Genomic DNA, 17,302 nt, shown 5'->3' with positions numbered 1-17,302 from the left:
GCAACCCCCAGTTTGTTTTGTGAGATTAAGAGTCATTTATAGTTTGTCCCTCTGTCTTCATTCTTAACCAGTGTACTCTTACTGCTATGTGAGCCTCAGGGTAGTTATGACTTGCCCAAGACCACACAGCTAATAAATGGCAGACCTGGGGTTTCAATCTAGGCCTATGTGCTCACCAGACCAACACAATTTATAGTCTGTAGTCACTTAACTAGGCGAGGATTGCAGGAGGCTAGAAGACATTTCCAGGGAGAGAATCACAGAAAACATTCCGAATATCTTATAACTTTGCCTTCCAGGAACTCAACTGTATAAGGTCTCAGGCGGTCCAAGAATCTCTCTCTCACATTCCTGAGCAGTCCATATCCTAGGGAACTCAAAGAGAGCCAGAAGGAATTTGACACTGACCTTTATTTGTTCTGACCGTCTGATATGCTGTCCACCCTGCTAGGAAACAGAGACAATGTCCTATGCAGAAGACCAGAGACGTGCCAAGATAAACACTGTGCCCAGGTCACAAGAACAGCCCTGAAGAACAAGTTCTGTGGCTGCTGGTCAACTGCCCGGTCAGGTCTCCTCTCCTTTCAGCACAAAACAGGTGCAGATTCTTCAAATGGCCATCAGAGCCACAGCTTGGAGACCAATAACAGACTTTGGTATCAAAAGTCTTGATGACAAAGAAATATACGTTACCCAGTCATTGGTGGAGAATCTAATTCGCTCTACTACTGGTCAGGACCACCTCACCATGTAACCCAGAGACGGAAATTGGAACTTTCCAGTAAATATCAGGCAAGGGCTGGCAAACTGATTCCACCAGAGAAGCCCTACCAGGAATGACTTCAGTGGCCCCAGAAACATTTTTTCCTAGGAACTATTTGTGCCACACAACCAATGATAAACAGATAAGGGATTGCTCCCCAGAGACCTCCTGCCACCCACTTTGGTTTCTTCATCAATGCAGACCTGACTAGGGTCTATGCGGTGTTTAGACCCCATGGAGCTGCTGCTTCCCAAAGCCGGTGAAAGGGTCTCCCACCATAAGGGAAATCGTCTCCCTTCTCTCTGGTTTCTAGAAGGTGACCCTAAGAAGGGCTCATGAGTGTGTGAGAACCGAGAGAGGAGAAAACATCCCCCAGGGTACCCAACCCTCTCCACTGGCCATGACCAAGGCAACGAGACTCTTCTCTGCTATTCCAGCTTTAGCCACCTGGGGGCCCGTGGCTCCGGAGAATCAGGCGCCCTGCCCTGGCTTTGCTCCCAGGGAAGGCCACGAGTTGGGAAACCCCGTGCCCCCAAAGGCCTGGGGCTGCTCGGTTTCACAGGCACCTGAGGGGGGGCCAGGGCACCATAAAGTCTCAGGTTTCAGGGGGATGGCAGTTGCCCGTCTAAAGACTTCTCTGTTCCTTGGAATTGTACAGAATGTCTCTTGTGGCTTTTCCTCCTCCCTCCTTTTTTCCTGTTGACTCTCCCCATCTGGCTCTCTGAATCACCAGACTCCACAGGAAAGCAGCAGATGTTGACTTTACTTTTTGAAGCCAACGTCAGCTCCCTTCTGTGGAACAGGGAGCAGACAGGAAGGTGAGAGGCAGGGAATGGAGGAGGATCTGTCCTCACCCTTTCCAAATTTGAGGGAGGATTGTAGGGGGAATCTAAAAGATGTCAGGGAACCTGGGCAAAAAAATTATTGATTCCTGGGGATAAGGGAAAAGGGGCACCCAACCAAGGCCCCAGGGTTGGCTGTGTCAGCAGGATCATGAGAAGGGAAGCACAGGGGGAGAGTGTTTCTGCTTTGGGCGCCAGCCCTTGTCTTCTGAGGTAAGGCCTCATCTCTTGCCAGCAGCATCCTCATGACTCAAAAGTCAAGTCAGGCTGCAGGTCTGGGGAGATAGTCTAGAGGCTCTTCTTGTCCAGCTGAGCCCCCAAACCTCGGCTCTCACTCAAGTCTTTTGGAGAAGCTGCCAAGAGGACTTTCTAGGGCTTTATTCTACATTCATTGCTCTAATTTCTCTTCTCTTTTTTCTTCCTCGGGGATTTTCTTTCGGGCAAAGAAGCCAAGCTGTAGAGGAAGAGAGAAGAGTCATCACCCAATGTCCTGCTTTGGGACATTGCCAAGGGCCCTCAGACAGATCTGAAATCTTCACTTTTATTCTGCTCCCAAAAATGAGATTCTAGTTTATTTTATTTGGCTTAGTTTCATTCAGCCAACATTTGTAGAGTATAGTGGAAGAGATCCGGGCAGAACACCCATAGCCTACTTAGCTGGCCAGCACAAATCCAGTTCTCCCTGCCAAATTCCAGGAGCCCTCAACTCACGGGCGTCATGTCCCATACTTCTCACCAAAGCAGTGCTTACCTTCCAAAGACAGAAGACAAGGAGAGCAAGCAGGAGCAGCCCTCCCAGGACACTGCCAATGAGGATCCACAGGGAGATGAGGACAGGGCGTGTCTGAATCACCTCCAGCAGGCTCTGTATGGGGAGGAGAGCTGTTTGGTACTGGTATCCTTTCTCCCAGCTAGCCTTACCTCACATACGAGGGTGAAATAGAAGCCTCGAAATAGAAGAATAAAAAGAAAGCAACTGAGGCAGGAATAAAGGCAGTGGGACCCCAGCATCCTGATTTATCCCTTCTGACTCTCCAGCTGCTGCCTTATGAGGATATCTCTGTTCTAAAAAAAGCCCCCAGGTGCCCTTGCCACATTCCCGCCCTCACTCTTTCCATGGCTCTCAAACTCAGAATCCTGTCCCACCTCACTCCAACGAGAGGCTTCCGTCAGCTGTAGGATACTGCCCTCCTTAGCTCCCAGCTCAAAGGTGCTGACCACTGTCAGAGACTTGAATTTGGCCTGTGGAAGACATGGAAAATGAGCCATCATAGGTGGTGTGGTCTTAGAACCCCAATAGCAAAGATGAGGCCGGTAGGCATAACTTCCAGCATCTTTTAGACCAGAAGAAAAGGCTGGCGATCAATGGAGAAAGAGAGGAAGGGTAATAGAGGGATAAGCCCCTGACCCTTCATATATGTTTGCCCTACCCAGTATTATTTAGCTCCCCTTTCTTTGGCTAACCCCTGCCCTTTCTTCAGGTTGAAGTTTAGATGTCATCCCCCCTGGGAATTAGGAAGTGTTTCCTTCTAACCTCCATCACCCTAGATTAGGTCATAATACTCTGTTTACATCTCTGTCTTTCACCACTGGATTAGAAGATCCTTGAGAAGAGCTCTGTCTCATAAACATCTGTGTCTCTAGTGCCTAGTGCCTAACACACTCTCAAGTACACACTGGTTTCTCAATAAAGCTTTATTGAAAAAATAAATGAATGAATGAAAAAAAGGATACCAAAGAGTGATAGAGAAGCAGACTTAGAGAAGGATGGTGTCTCAGACTTAACTTTCCCATAAAATATGCCTACATCCCAGGGATCTTGTGCTATTCACAGTAAATCACCCCTCATAGCTGTTATAGCTGTTGTAATTAATAGCTGTTATAATTAAGGTGTCATTTCCCTACTCAAAAACTCACACTGACTCTTGACTGCCTATCACATTGAGTTCAATTACATCTCCCTAGCTTCGGAGAACTTTCATAACCTAGATCCATTTCAGCTCTACAATCTTGCCTCCCATTACCCTCCAATACCTATCATGCACATAATATCAACTATCCATTCATTCATTTAAGAGACATATATTGGGCCACTATAATGAGTTAGGCATGGTGCCAAATATTGGGAATATTCTCCTCAGTGTCTGCCTAGTGCAGGTCCTTTTACATAGTAGGATCTTGATAGATTATTAATAATAAAATATTCTTTATTTTAAAATTTTAAAAACAAAAAATTAATTAATTAATTAATTGGCTAAATTTAGGTATCCCATAAATGTTGGTTATTGATATAACACCAAGGGATGATAAACAGAGGAAAATATAGGGATAATAACTAGTTTTAGTGAATCCATCTCATTATTCATTTATTCTTTACAGCCCCATGAAGTAGGTATTATCTTCCCCACTCTAGAGATGGAGAGAAGGAATCAGAGAGAGATTAAATAACTTGCTCAAGGTCTAACAGCTTGTGAGAGACAAAGGTTGAACTTGAACATGAGTCTTTTCCAAAGACTAGGCTGAAGTTCCAGGTAGGAGCGGAAGAGGAGAATGGAAGAAAAGATTTACCCTCCGGAAAAATTCATTGTGAACCAGCCTCAGTAGTCCAACAGAGACCTCAGTCCCCTTTGCCAGTCGCCCAAGATGGCACCTCACAACCTGACAGCGAGTGTTCGTCCCATTCTGCCAGAAGAGAGAGCCAGATAAAGATCTTGGGGTGGAAAAACCATCTACTCCCCACTCCAAGTTCTATCCCCTGTCCCAAGTCTCTGAAGTCTACCACTCCCCGCTGCATTCGCACTCTGGACATCTTCTTCACCTTCTTGTGACTCATACCAGTGTGCTTGTGTGCTGAAACTCCTCTGGGTGCACAGGGGGCCTTGGGGGCTTGGTCAGGTTCTGTACCGTGCAGCTTGCCTACAGGGAGATGCAACTTGAGTAACCCTCTTTTTTTTTCTTTTTTAAAGACTTTATTTATTCGATAGAGACAGTGAGAGAGGGAACACAAGCAGGGGCAGTGGGAGAGGGAGAAGAAAGCTTCCTGCTGAGCAGGGAGCTACACGTGGGGTTCGACCCCCAGGATCCCAGGATCATGACCTGAGCCAAAGGCAGACGCTTAACGACTGAGCCACCCAGGCACTCCTTGAGTGATCCTCTTGATGGTGAGAGGCCCGCCACTCCAGGCTGAGCAGGGGCACACTCCCCACATACACCACATGTATTAAAGAAAGGTCTCCCAGGGTGAGGAGTTCTGAGAGCAGTGACCCAGCAGATAGAGGGGCTGGGGAAATTCACCAGATTGAGGTGGTAGGGTTCCATACACCCTTAGCCCAGACTCACATTGTTTGTGATGACTTGAGACAATGACAGGAAGTAATTGCCCCCATGGGCTACAGCTGGAAGGAGGGCTGAGATGACAAGGCCACTGACCACATAGCAGCCAAGGTTCTGAACCTAAGAGGAGGGTTGGAAATGGGAAGAAGTGGGAGACAGAAGCTCCTTCCTCAACTGGAAAACGAAAAGAGACTCCTCCCCCTCCCCCTGCTCATGCCAAGTTCCCTCCAGCTTCTCACCCTAAGAGTGGTTTTGAATTCGGGACCCACTGGAAGGGTCCCGTATGGGTGAACCTCATAGCGGTGCAGAGTGGACTCACTGCGTGGATACCAAGTCAGGAAGAACACGGTCACAGCCATGACAGACACAGGGGCACATGATCAGCCCACAGACATGGATTCAGGGAAGGAGGAGCCAGCACATGGATAAAGAGATGGTGGTACATAAAGAAGATCGAAATGGGACATGACGTGGACTTGGCACAAATTTGATGGCCACATCCCATACCCCTCACCCCACCTGCAATCCCCAGGGCCTAGAGCAAAGCCCTAAACCTAGGATCATAGGTATACCTATACCTAGGAAAGTAAGTTGCTTAAAAGGTTCAACTGGAGTGGGATTGAGGGCAAAAAGCTGGAGTAGTCCCAAGGGTTTGGGGGAAACACCTAAACACATGGAAGGAAAGGAAGGAAACTTAGAGTATGAGTCTGGGGTCAGAATGGAGTGCTAGCAGGGAGAAGAGCCATACCTGGAGAATAGAAGGTGGGGTTCATACTGAACCTGGGCTGAGGTCTGGGCTGTGTTATCTTGAAGTGTCCCGTTTCTCTCCAGGCTATTGCTGTAGGGTTAGGGGGAGAGTCTCACATCCTAGACCCCTCTCATATACCCTTTCCCCCCACAAGCCCCTACAGAAGAGGCCTGGGAGGAAGTTCCCTTTGTTCTCACCTGGTGGCAGTCAGCCTCACAAGGACCTGGCTCAGGAGGGAAGAGCAGCTAAACTCAAACTCCAGCAGGAAGGTCACCTGGGGTCATATGGGATCATGGTCTCTTCCTCTTCATGAGGCCAGCAGGGCACCAGGGGCTCTTGTGTACCCCCTTCCTTAAATTCCCAGGCCCCACAGATTCCAGCCCCTGCTGTCTCAGAGCTGCTCTCTCTCGTTCTGGGTCCCCACTTACCTTGGCTCCAGTCCGAAAGACAGGGTGCCCCACACTGCAGAGCCGGACATGGGGAGAAGGGGTGGTGCATTCCACCTTTACTGGGCTGTCCCTCTGAGAGCAGAGGAGTGGGGGTGGGACCAGAGCTGAGGCTGCAGGGGCTCTCCTGCCCACAGCCTCCAAACACTGAGCCTTTCTCTGGAGCCCTTCACAGCCCAGACCAATACCCCAATCTCCTTTCTCCTCCGCCCTGACTCCTCCCCAACCTCCTCTGCCCCAGGCACCTGCGGCATGAAACTGGCCAGGTGGAGGTTTCTAGAGAAGCTGAGACTCAGGCTAGTGTTGTAGGCATTTTCCTTCCTGTTCTCCAGGGTTGCTGACACCAACACTTTCTGCCGACCCCCTCGAACCACGAATGGGTCCTTCCTAGGATAAGGGAGAGCCCAGGAGTTGAAAAAGCTGTGAAAAGCATCGATTCTGCTTTCCTGGGCAAGAAACAACCCTCTCGCTCCCTTCAAGTTCCTTCCGGTCTGTCTCAGGTCACCCTGGTTGGGCTAGCTCATCTCTGTCTCACCTGGAGCCTTTGATGTCCATATTAGCCCGAAGCACCAGGTCTGTGACACATTCATTGTCAGGGCCACAGTCCTTCGAGAAGGGGACCTAAAGGGGAAAGAAGGGGGTGAGGACTGATAGGAAGGCAAGGAGAAAGGAATGGAATTGGGGCAAAATGAAAAGAGAAGAGCGGAGGCCCAGGTCAAATTTTGCCGTGCTATCAGGTGTCCACCCTCCATGTCTCTCGAATTCACTAAGGGGGACAGTGTTGGGACCCAGGGGCGGGGCAGGGCTTGGCACTGCGGACCAGCTTTCTTATGGAGGTGGGTGAGCCCTCATCCAGCACAGGCCCCGGCTTCGTGGTGTTGTCCAATGCAAAGGTCACAGTCAAGGCCAGTGGCCGGAGGTAATCGGAGGTATCCTGAGGAAAACCAGAGTAGAGGATCATGGGGAGCCAGGTTTAGGGTTTAGCCCTGGCCCCTGGCACAATGGGATGACTGAGCACCTTCTGTATGCTGGGTACTGTCCTAAGGTATCAATCCCATTACACCAGATTCTAACACAACTCCCTCAATGTAGTTACTATTAGTATCTCCTCCTCTGAGGCCAGGAAGCTGAGGTGTGCAGGCTGTGTGACTTGCCAGAGTTCACAGGCAATAGAGGGCGGAGCTAGGCTTCAAACCCAGATCAGGCTGACCTTCCTCGCTTTCCCGCCTCGGCCCTGGCTTTTGGGCCAGTCCAGCAGGAACTCCTCCTCCAGTCAGCCTTCCCCTGGCTCCCAGGCCCAGTGGCTAAGGAAGCATTACTGCCCCTCCTCACCAGCACGTGGAAGCGCAGCTGCTCACAAGTGACATTTCCCACACTGAGCCGGAGCCGCCTAGGGGACAGCCTCTGGCCAGAGCCGTCAAACACAGCGCGCGCCCCCGCGGTCCACTCATCCAGGGATGCTGTAAAGCGCAGATCTGGATGGGGCAGGTAGGAGTGAGGGTGAAGAAGGGTCCAGGGACTGAGGCAGGCCGGGTTGAGAGGTGCTAAGGATGCTCGGGTCACTCACAGAATCTGCGATCCCAGCGGCCAGGAGTGCGCGAGGTCACTTGGAAACAAAGGGCTGCAGATAGGCAGACTGCCTCCTGGCCTCGCCGGCTGCAGTCCCTCTGAACCACACTGATGGCTGGCGGGGTCACCTCCAGGGAGGGGGCCAGGTGGACGATGGGCCGGGAGCTGGGAGCAGGGTGGGGAAGAAATACTAGCCAAGAGGAAAGCCCTTTGAAAAAGGCAGTCCCCAGTATTGGCCTCCCAAAAGTCAAGGACAAGAATGAGGGGCTGGATGTACGCGTGTCACCCTCCCCAGAACCTTCGGGCAGAAAGAGAATAGCTGACATGGAAGAAATGCTTGCCGTATGCTAGGCACCACGTCAAGATCTTTACCCCACTGGGGCACTGAATCCTCAGAACAAGCCTATGAGGTAGGCACTGTGATTGCTCCCATTTTCAGAACTAGGAAATGGAGGAACAGAGCAAATTGGTCAAGAAATCCAAATCTAGGTTGCCTGGGTGGCTCTGTGGGTTAAGTGTCTACCTTCAGATCAAGGCATCATCCCAGCAGGGAGCCTGCTCCTCCCTCTCCCTCTGCCCCTCCCCTGGCTTGTGCTCTCCCTTGCTCACTCTCTCTGGCAAATAAATGAAATCTTGAAAGAAAGAAAGAAAGAAAGAAAGAAAGAAAGAAAGAAAGAAAGAAAGAAAGAAAGAAAGAAAGAAAGAAATCCAAATCTCAGTCTGTGGCTCCCAAGCCTTTGCTTTTCACAGCTTACAGTCCTGCGCTGGGACAGCTCACCTGAGCAGGACGGCTGCCCCCTGGGCCCCCACAGCCACATCTACCAGGTCATCTCCATCCAGATCCAGCCGGCCATCCACACTGCGGCCAAAGTAGCTGAGGGCCTGTGGCATGGAGATGGCAGCAATCCTCTGAGAGGAAGAAAGGAGAAACTGAGCAGGGACACTCACGCCTGGGGACCCAGGCCACACACCTGACACACAATAAGGAATAAGAAAATAAGAAGGGGGGGGATGCCTGGGTAGCTCAGTTGGTTAAGCATCTGGCTTTGGCTCCAGTCATGGCCCCAAGGTCCTGGCATACAGCCCTGCGTTGGGCTCCCTTCTCAGTGGAGAGTCTGCCTCTTCCTCTGCCTCTCCCCCTCAAATAAATAAAATCTTAAAAGGAGAGAGAGAGGATAAGAAGGAATAAGAGAAACTAGCCTGTGTCCAGGACTCCCTAGTACAGCACACTGTATCCTATCCAACTACTGATAAAAAACAAAACAAAACACTTGTCCATTTTGGGTTGCAAGGTCAGGGAAACATCAAGGAACGAGGAGCACACCCCCTACTCCTTCCTTCCATCCACTCCGCTGCTTTATCCAGACACTCCTGACCTGGGTGGGCCGGGGCCTAAGCCCGCTCTGGGTGCCATGATACAGGTACAGTGCTCCACGATGCCCATCCTCCAGGGGCGCCCCCACAGCCACATCAGCAAAACCATCTTGGTTCAGATCAGGAAGAGCACCCATGGCAAAGCCAAACCGAGCATCCTGGGGGGGTTCTGGCTGAAGCGTTCCCTGGAGTATCAGCAAGGACTGCTGGTGGAGGGAGAAGACAGAAGATACTGACCTGGCCTGGCAGTCCCAGCCTCTCAGCCAGCCTATGAATGGAAGAAACTTCCCTCCCTTCTCCCCTTCATGCCCCCCTCTGCAGACAAGTTCAAGGGGGACCCAGCAAGTCTCACCTGACCCACCAGATACACATAAACACGTCCAGTTTCCTTGTTCTGGGGTCCCAGGAACATGGGGGCACCCACAAGTAAGACATCAGTTGTTCCATCCCCATCCGTATCCAATGGGCAGAGCTCACTGCCAAAGTAGGAGCCAATCTGGGGAGCGGTGGGGAGTGGTGACCCCAGAGAAAAGACAAGGTAATTGTGGACAATTGAGAGGTATCCGCCAGCCTGCCCTTCTTGTCCTCACACCCCTGACAGACTCTGCCAACCAGAATTCAACAAAGACTTTTCAGGCTCCTCTCTTAGCCCTTCCCTTTCCTCCCCCACAGCCTGAAGGTCCCTCAGGATCCACGGGTCCCACCCTCCCTTGGATGCCCTACCTGCTCCCCCTGGAGGCTCTGGGCAACCCTCACAGCCCCATCTTTCTTAAGCTGGAAGGCGATGACCTTTCCTCTATGTCTAAACCGAGGAGCCCCCGAGAGAAAGAGGCGGCGTCCACCCCGCAAAAGCATGGAGGAAACAGAGTAACCTAGAAAGGGGCAAGGAATCAGGGGTGAAAGAGTAAAAAGATGGGGTCAGAGTAGGAGGGTTCCCTAAAGGCACAGGAGGAGGTCCCAAGGAAATTAGCAGATCGGTGAGACACTGCTATCATACCCCCCACTAGTGAAACATTTCCTCCTCATCCCCTCATCACCTGCAACCCTCCGCTACTCACCCAAGTAGGCTGCGTGATTTTGCAAAGCAGGGGGGAACTCATCTTCCAGGGCTGTCCGTGGGGGAAAAAGGCGGTGATCGTCTTCAAGCCATAACACGGAGCCCCCCCAGTCATAAGCCCCCACCATTCCAAAGAGAATCCCATCCTGTTGGGCAGAAACAGATGGGGACACTTGAAAAGACAACAGGAAATGAGGAGTAAAAACCCCAGGAGTGAGAAGTCACTAAGAGTATGCTGGGATCTGTTGGAAAGGCATGGAAGGGTCAGCATAGACACTGGTTAAAGGAGAAATCTAGAAGAGCCCTGGGGTGAAGTTGCCTGAGTCTCAGGTTGGGAGGAGTCAGATGTTGAGAGGGGTCACAGCAGGGTCAGAGTCTGTCCAACCTTCAGCCGATGAGTAGAGAAACCAATCTGAGACATTTCCAGCCCAAAAGAGCTTTCATTTTCTCCACGGGACCCTTGAGCATGAAAAAACATCAAGCCAGTATCAGGGAAGACATCTCTCTGAATTACTGAACTCACCACAGAACCCCACCTACACCCAGCATGCCCCCTCCCTGTCCCCCATTTCTCCAGGATAGTCATTACCCTCAAGGCCAAAAATCCGGTCTCCCAGTGCATCCACAATGTCAGTCAGCGCAGCTTCATCGGTGACATTGAAGAAGAATCTCTCATCTGGGTCACTGGCGATCATCCTGATTTCCCGCAGGAAAGAGGTGGGGTCTCGTTGCCTCCGGAGGTAGTGGCCAAGGACCTGGGGATAGAAGATCCAGGTGGGGTCAGTTAGCTATGCAGAGGGAGATGTCAGAGCTGGCCCCAGAACACTGTCAAAGTGAGGGAAGGGAAAGATGGCCGATCTTTGGGAAGTGCTTACTGCCCATCTTCTTCAAGTTCCCAGTCCTCAGTGTCACCACCCCCTTCCGTCCCGCCAGGTCCAGAGGACATTCTCACCGCGATCCCATAGCGGGTCACTCTTCTAGCCTCACAGGCCTTTAGTGCTGTAGGAAGCTCCTCCCCATCATGCGATTCTCCATCAGTAACAACCACCAGCAGCCGGGCAGCCTCTGGTCGGCCCCCACGGGACGGACTGAATCCTTCTGTGCTGAGAAGAGAGAGAAAGTAGTGAGGTGTGATCACATGTATGCAAACACACACACACACACACACACACACACACACACACACACACACACTCTGTCAGCAGTTCACTGAAGTCCAGCATCTCGCCTTTTAGTCCATCTCCCTGACAGTGTCTGGCACGGGGACTGGTACACAGTAAGGACTAAAACATTTGAATGACATAGAACATATAGAGCGTCATATCCTCCACGCAAATAAGTACAAAATCCATTTACCCATAGGTTCATTCAGCAACTATTCCATTGGAAAGAGAACACACTCAGAGAGTATGAATCAAGTTTGGCAAGTAGGCTAGGACGTGAGTGATGGAGAACCCAAAGGCCAAGGTCAAAGTGAAAGTGCAGGGATAGGGAGAGTTCCAGCTACAGTGATAAATAAATCAGAAACATGGAAAGACACAAACATAGACACTTTGAAGAATGTGATGAGATGTGCTGTACTCCAGACCCTCCCCTAACCCTTCCAGGCCCTCCTCACTCTGGCCTCCCAGGCTCCCCTTCCCAATGCTTCACCAGGCCACCAGGATTGCTTGGGCAGTCTTTGTTTCTCGTCCCTCTCGTCGACTCAGGTTCCTCGCTGCCCTCACCACTTCTTCCTTGGTTCGGAAATCTCCCAGGGACCACTCATGCACAGGGCTCTCCCCATACTGTACAAGTCCCACCTGAAAACAATGTGTGCATCACATGGAATGTAGATACTGAGGGAGAAGACAGTATGTGAGGGCAGGGAGAGGGGCGTTTGGATACTCCCAAAGACACTGCCTATATTCACCTCCACTCCTCCCCCATCCCTGCCATCTCTCCCCCTACAAGGCTATCCATATTGCCATCTCTTACCTGTATCTGCTCTGGGTCAATAAACAGTCTCCCTACCAGTCTTCGCAGGAAAGTCTGAACTTCAGACCAGGGGTAGATGCTGTTGGAGCCATCCAAGACGATGACAACATCCATGTAGGTGGGACAGCCTAGGAGGAGGAGGTTGCTGATGAGGAACAGAGGGGAGAAGGATATTGGGCATGGGGACAACAAAGGAAGAGGTCACAGGAGGGTACATACCATTCAAACATGTTTTAGGCACTTCTGAACATGCAAGGAAGGTAGTGTGCTAGGCCCTGGGTCAGTGTAGAAATGAGTAAAAGAGGAGACAGGCATGCATACAATTTACAAGAAGAAGAAAGAGAAGAAGAAGGAGGAGAAGAGGGAGAAGAAGAGGAAGAAGAAGGAGAAGAAAGGAGGAGGAGGAGGAATTAAGGGCTAGGTAAAAACAGGGTACCACTCAATGCTGTAGGACAACAGAGGGTCAGTTCTGATGGTAGGGAGTCAAAGGAGGTGGCAACAGAAGACGTTGGAGGAGAGGAGAATATAAGAAAAGGCATTTGAGGGGTGCCTGGGTGGCTCAGTGGATTAAGCCGCTGCCTTCGGCTCAGGTCATGATCTCAGGGTCCTGGGATCGAGCCCCGCATCGGGCTCTCTGCTCCATGGGGAGCCTGCTTCCTCCTCTTTCTCTCTCTGCCTGCCTCTCTGCCTACTTGTGATCTCTCTCTCTGTCAAATAAATAAATAAAATCTTTAAAAAAAAAAAAAAGAAAAAGAAAAGGCATTTGCATGGAGAACACTTTAAACAAAAGGGTGGGAGGTATAAAATAGCTAACAAGGGGAGAATGGGGAGAAAAATGCCATGACCAAGGCACAGTGCGTGGAAGGATATGGTGAGAGTTGAGTTTTTGAAGTTGGTTAGATCTGTTCATGGAGTCTTGATGCCCTGGCAAAGAGTCTGAATTCTAATCTTTGCAGACATATTAGGAAACAATGAGGAAAGCTACGCGGGCCCCCTGTCCAGCATCATACTCTGTTGCCCCGACTTTTTCCCACCCTGCACCTGGTTCTGGGACTGAGTCCTCAGGCCCTTCTTCTGCTTACGTTGTGCGGTGGGTGCCAGGCTTCCCTGGGGCCGGAATGAAGCATCTACACGGGCACATATCCCAGAACTGAAGATAGATGAGCCACAAGCACGGGACCAGAGAGGGGCACAAGCCTGGGGAGGGGAGGAGAAGTATTACCCCCAGGGCTTGGGAGCACACTCTCAGCACCTACCCCTAGGAACCAGGAGGCACTGGAAGCACCCCCTGGGATTCCCCTCCTTGCTTCTTGACCTTGACCTTCTTGACCTTGACCAAACTTCTTGACCTTGACCCTCCACATGGATCAGTTTCCCTTACCATGCTGCTATTTTCTCTGCCAAAATCCTTCAGAGACCCCCACCACCACCCTTCCCTTAGCTCACCATGAATCCCCCGTCATTGTCTGTCTCTAGTAGAGACATTCCCAGGTGCATATTCATAGCAGGATGAGATGAATTTCCCAGCGGATAGTCACCTGGTTGGATGGGAATGGAAGAGAATGAGATCATGGGGTCCCCTATGAGGTTCTTGAATTTAGGGCGATTTGGAAAGAGAATGAGATCAGGATCAAGTCAAAGACAAGGGAGTGTGTAGGATATGGGGGTGAACATGAGGTGGCTACTAGCCTATCAGGTTAGGGGTTAGGAGTGGAAGAGTGAGGCATCTTCTTACCCAAGTGGCCTTTGGCACATGGAGCACTGTGGGAACCTCCTACAGGGCAGCGATAAACATCACCCCTTCTGTCACCTGAAGGCCCATCCCAGGGGGCACCCACCAGCATCCTGGAGGAGGACATGAGTATAAGCATTTTGTGAACATGACCTTTGAGACAGGCCAGAGGGAAAATGCATAAGGGCAGCAAGCCAATTCCGAAAGACCAGAGTCATTTAGATTCCCATTTGCCTTGCCTTCCCTTTAAGAGCTCTACCACAGTCCAATCCCACAGCCCTCTGGTTTCCTCCTCACCATCGACGTCCACCCCCGACATGTTGTAAGACGCTATATCCAAATTCAGCCTCAGGTGGCCCCGGGAATAGGCGTGGGCGATGCACATCCAGATTAAAGGGGGAGCACAGACCTGGGGGGCAGGTCATAAGAATAGGAGGAAGCGGTCAGAGAGGCTAATAAATACTGGGAGAGGTACAACCAGAGAGGAATCACAGAGGGAACATTTTGATCTCAGTCTATCTCCCCGTTTCTTACTCAGGTACTCAGAGCTCCAAGCAAGGATGATCTCCTTCCTGTGTTTGGGTCCAGATGTCTAACCTGTGGCCCTCTGCCATGATGGTGCGCAGCTGTATTTCCATTCCCATCCCTGAAATCTCATTCACAGACATGTCTGGAAGGGTCAGGTTCCTCTTTTCCACATCATTCCTCCTACACATCCTCCCCCAGAAGCTGCAAGAGTCAAAGAGGGAGGCGGCCTTTCTGCAGCCCAGAATACTGTTCCTTCCAGATTCTCCCCAAACTTGGGAACTCAGGGAGTACAAGAGGAGGCTAGTGAGTACTGCTGGTCTCTCCTCTTTCTGTCTTTTCAGGACTCCCAGTGTCATTTTCACACTCTCAATCTCTTTCTCCACTGTCTAATGGAGGGACTGTCTGGGTCCCTGCATGATTCCAGCCTTGAAAATCTGACTGGTCGTTAACTGGGTGGGGCCACTCTCCTGCCCACACACATGGTTTGCCAACCATCCTTACCAAGGGTCCCATAACCCCAAAGCTTCCCACAGCCTGCTTCTTTTTTAACTCATCCACCCTCCCAACTGCCCCCTGCTTACCTGCCTTTCTTCCTTAACTTTCCGCCCACCCTAAAGACATCCTGTACTCTTGTCCTTGCTGATTCTCTCCCCGTCCCCACTCACGCCAATCCTTTTAAAATCAGAGCTGGTATGGGGTACGTGGCTGGCTCAGTCAGTACAGCATGCTATCCTTGACCTCAGGGTTATGAGTTCAAGCCCCATGTTGGGCATAGAATTTACATAAAAATAAAATAAAATTTTAAAAATGTAAAGAGGGGCGCCTGGGTTAAGCGTCTGCCTTTGGTTCAGGTCATGATCTCGGGGTCCTGGAATCGAGCCCTACATCGGGCTCTCTGCTCAGCGAGGAGCCTGCTTCTTCCCCTCTCTCTGCCTGCTTGTGATCTCTCTCTCTCTGTGTCAAATAAATAAATAAAATCTTTTAAAAAAATGTAAAGAAATCAGAGCTGGTATTTTAGGAAACAAAGATTATAGGGCACTGGTGAGGAAATATTCCAAGCCTCTGGTCCCTCCCATGGTTCTTCCCTGACCTGCTCTCTCCTTTCAAGCAACTAGCTCTCAGGCCACCCCCACCACCCATGGCTGTAAGCTCTGTCTCAAACCACATTCCTTTTCAGAAAGGTGTTTTCTATGTGAGCCTTTTTGCATCCAGGAAACTGGCAGGGCTGTATGACTAGCAACTGTAGCTCATTGGTTAGATAAACTGAGTTTTCACCAGAGTTAGTTATGCCTCGGGCTCCAGAGACCACCAAGGGTAGAAGGAAGTTGGGAGGAGGATAATAGGAATCAGACTAGCCACGTGGAAGGTCACATCATACTTCCTTTTGGTCCACTCACTCCTCCAGAGCTTAGGATAAAGATTTTAGATAATGGGACATAAATCTAACCCAAGGACCTGCCAGTCTCATTCCTGAAGCACTCATATGTGCGGGCGTAAGAATGAAAAGTTGCACAAGCACACACACACGTGCAGACACACACACACACACACACACACACACACACACGACCCACAGAATCAAAGTGTTAACTTGTCACCTAACTCCAAAGATTTTTTTTTTCAGAGAATTTCCATTTTATTTATTTTTTCAGCGTAACAGTATTCATTGTTTTTGCACAACACCCAGTGCTCCATGCAATACGTGCCCTCCCTATCACCCACCACCTGTTCCCCCAACCTCCCACCCCTGACCCTTCAAAACCCTCAGGTTGTTTTTCAGAGTCCATAGTCTCTTATGGTTCGCCTCCCCTTCCAAATTTTTTTTTTTAATAAACATATAATGTATTTTTATCCCCAGGGGTACAGGTCTGTGAATCGCCAGGTTTACACACTTCACAGCACTCACGATAGCACATACCCTCCCCAATGTCCATAGCCCCCTAACTCCAAAGATTTTAACCTTGAAGTTCCCAATGCCAAACAACCCATACACCTTCCTTCCCCACCAGGAACCAAGTTAACCTTCCTCACCTGTCAGGAACATCACCGGCAAGAGCAGGTGAGGGATGAGGGCGAGTTCCATGCCTGCCTGTTCTCTGTCCGCGTGAGAAGTCCTCTGTGCCTCTGTCCCTCTCCTTTTCTGTTTTCTTTACTTTCCCTCCCATCCTGCCCCCTCCCACTGGCAGCTAAAAATAAAATGGGAGGAGTGATGGTGGGAACTCCGGGGAGCCCCAGACCAAGGAAAGGAGGACTGAGTGATCTTAGCCAATTTCTCTGCTCTGGTGCTGCCCCCTGGAGGCATCATGTCAATATCCAAAGAGCACAAGTCTCGACTTCTTGCAGTTTCTTTCTCTTCCTTTTTATCTATCCTTTGTTGTCTGTTGCTGGGCAGTTAATGCTTTCCTCAGGTTTGGAATAGACAGTAGGCATGGGAGACAGAGACTTTTTACTTCTTAACCTTATTTATCTCACCCTGGGATATGGAAAATGAAAGAGCTGGCGACAGTGATATCATTTCCCCTCCCATCCAGGGGAGTCCCAACATGTGAACACAGCCAGCCCACAAACCAAACCTTGCCAGTTGCACTTCACTTAGTTCTGTCTGTGACTCAGACTCTGAGGCCTTGTGGCATTATAGCTTTTGGAGGGACCAGAAATTATGAACTGGTATGGGGTGTGGGCTGTGGAATCAGCATAATTACTTTAATACTAGACCCTATATTTTTAACTAGGCTATAAACTTCTAAAGTTGGGATCATGGAGCTTCTTAGCTCTTTGTATCTCTACCTCTTCAGTATTATGCCCTGCATAGTGTAGGTGTTCAAAAAAAGTCTCTGGGTGATGATATTAGTGGCTAATCCCACAGAACACCCACACCACAGTAACAGGAATTAGAGACCTCAGATGACCAGAACACACAGGACCAGACCAGA

At 50.3% G+C, this 17,302-nt stretch overlaps 1 protein-coding gene across 4 annotated transcripts; it reads right to left on the bottom strand.

The window, feature by feature from the left end:
• Positions 1-40: 40 nt before the first annotated feature.
• ITGA10 (integrin subunit alpha 10) lies at positions 41-17,211 on the bottom strand. 4 transcript variants are annotated; one of them, XM_046026073.1, is made up of 30 exons: positions 16,401-17,211; positions 14,139-14,250; positions 13,845-13,954; positions 13,556-13,647; positions 13,192-13,306; positions 12,110-12,237; positions 11,786-11,934; positions 11,085-11,235; positions 10,722-10,887; positions 10,518-10,591; positions 10,134-10,278; positions 9,799-9,947; positions 9,428-9,571; positions 9,078-9,281; positions 8,480-8,610; positions 7,700-7,866; positions 7,465-7,607; positions 6,953-7,066; positions 6,668-6,753; positions 6,378-6,519; positions 6,115-6,207; positions 5,884-5,960; positions 5,687-5,776; positions 5,178-5,256; positions 4,945-5,058; positions 4,441-4,521; positions 4,174-4,287; positions 2,752-2,847; positions 2,357-2,470; positions 41-2,059 (listed from the first exon to the last, which is right to left on the bottom strand). In XM_046026073.1, the coding sequence occupies exons 1-30, from the start codon at positions 16,450-16,452 to the stop codon at positions 1,994-1,996; spliced, it is 3,498 nt and encodes a 1,165-aa protein (XP_045882029.1). In that variant the 5' UTR covers positions 16,453-17,211; the 3' UTR covers positions 41-1,993. The 4 variants fall into 4 exon arrangements, 3 of the variants coding, with proteins under 3 accessions (XP_045882029.1, XP_045882039.1, XP_045882049.1); XM_046026083.1 differs by having other exon boundaries at positions 8,480-8,583; XM_046026093.1 differs by lacking the exons at positions 13,192-13,306; positions 13,556-13,647; positions 13,845-13,954; positions 16,401-17,211 and having other exon boundaries at positions 14,139-14,226.
• Between the last annotated feature and the right edge of the window lie 91 nt (positions 17,212-17,302).

Source organism: Meles meles, chromosome 1 (assembly GCF_922984935.1).
Source record: "Meles meles chromosome 1, mMelMel3.1 paternal haplotype, whole genome shotgun sequence".
NCBI lineage: Eukaryota > Metazoa > Chordata > Mammalia > Carnivora > Mustelidae > Meles > Meles meles.
This window is presented reverse-complemented; position numbering and strand designations above follow the sequence as displayed.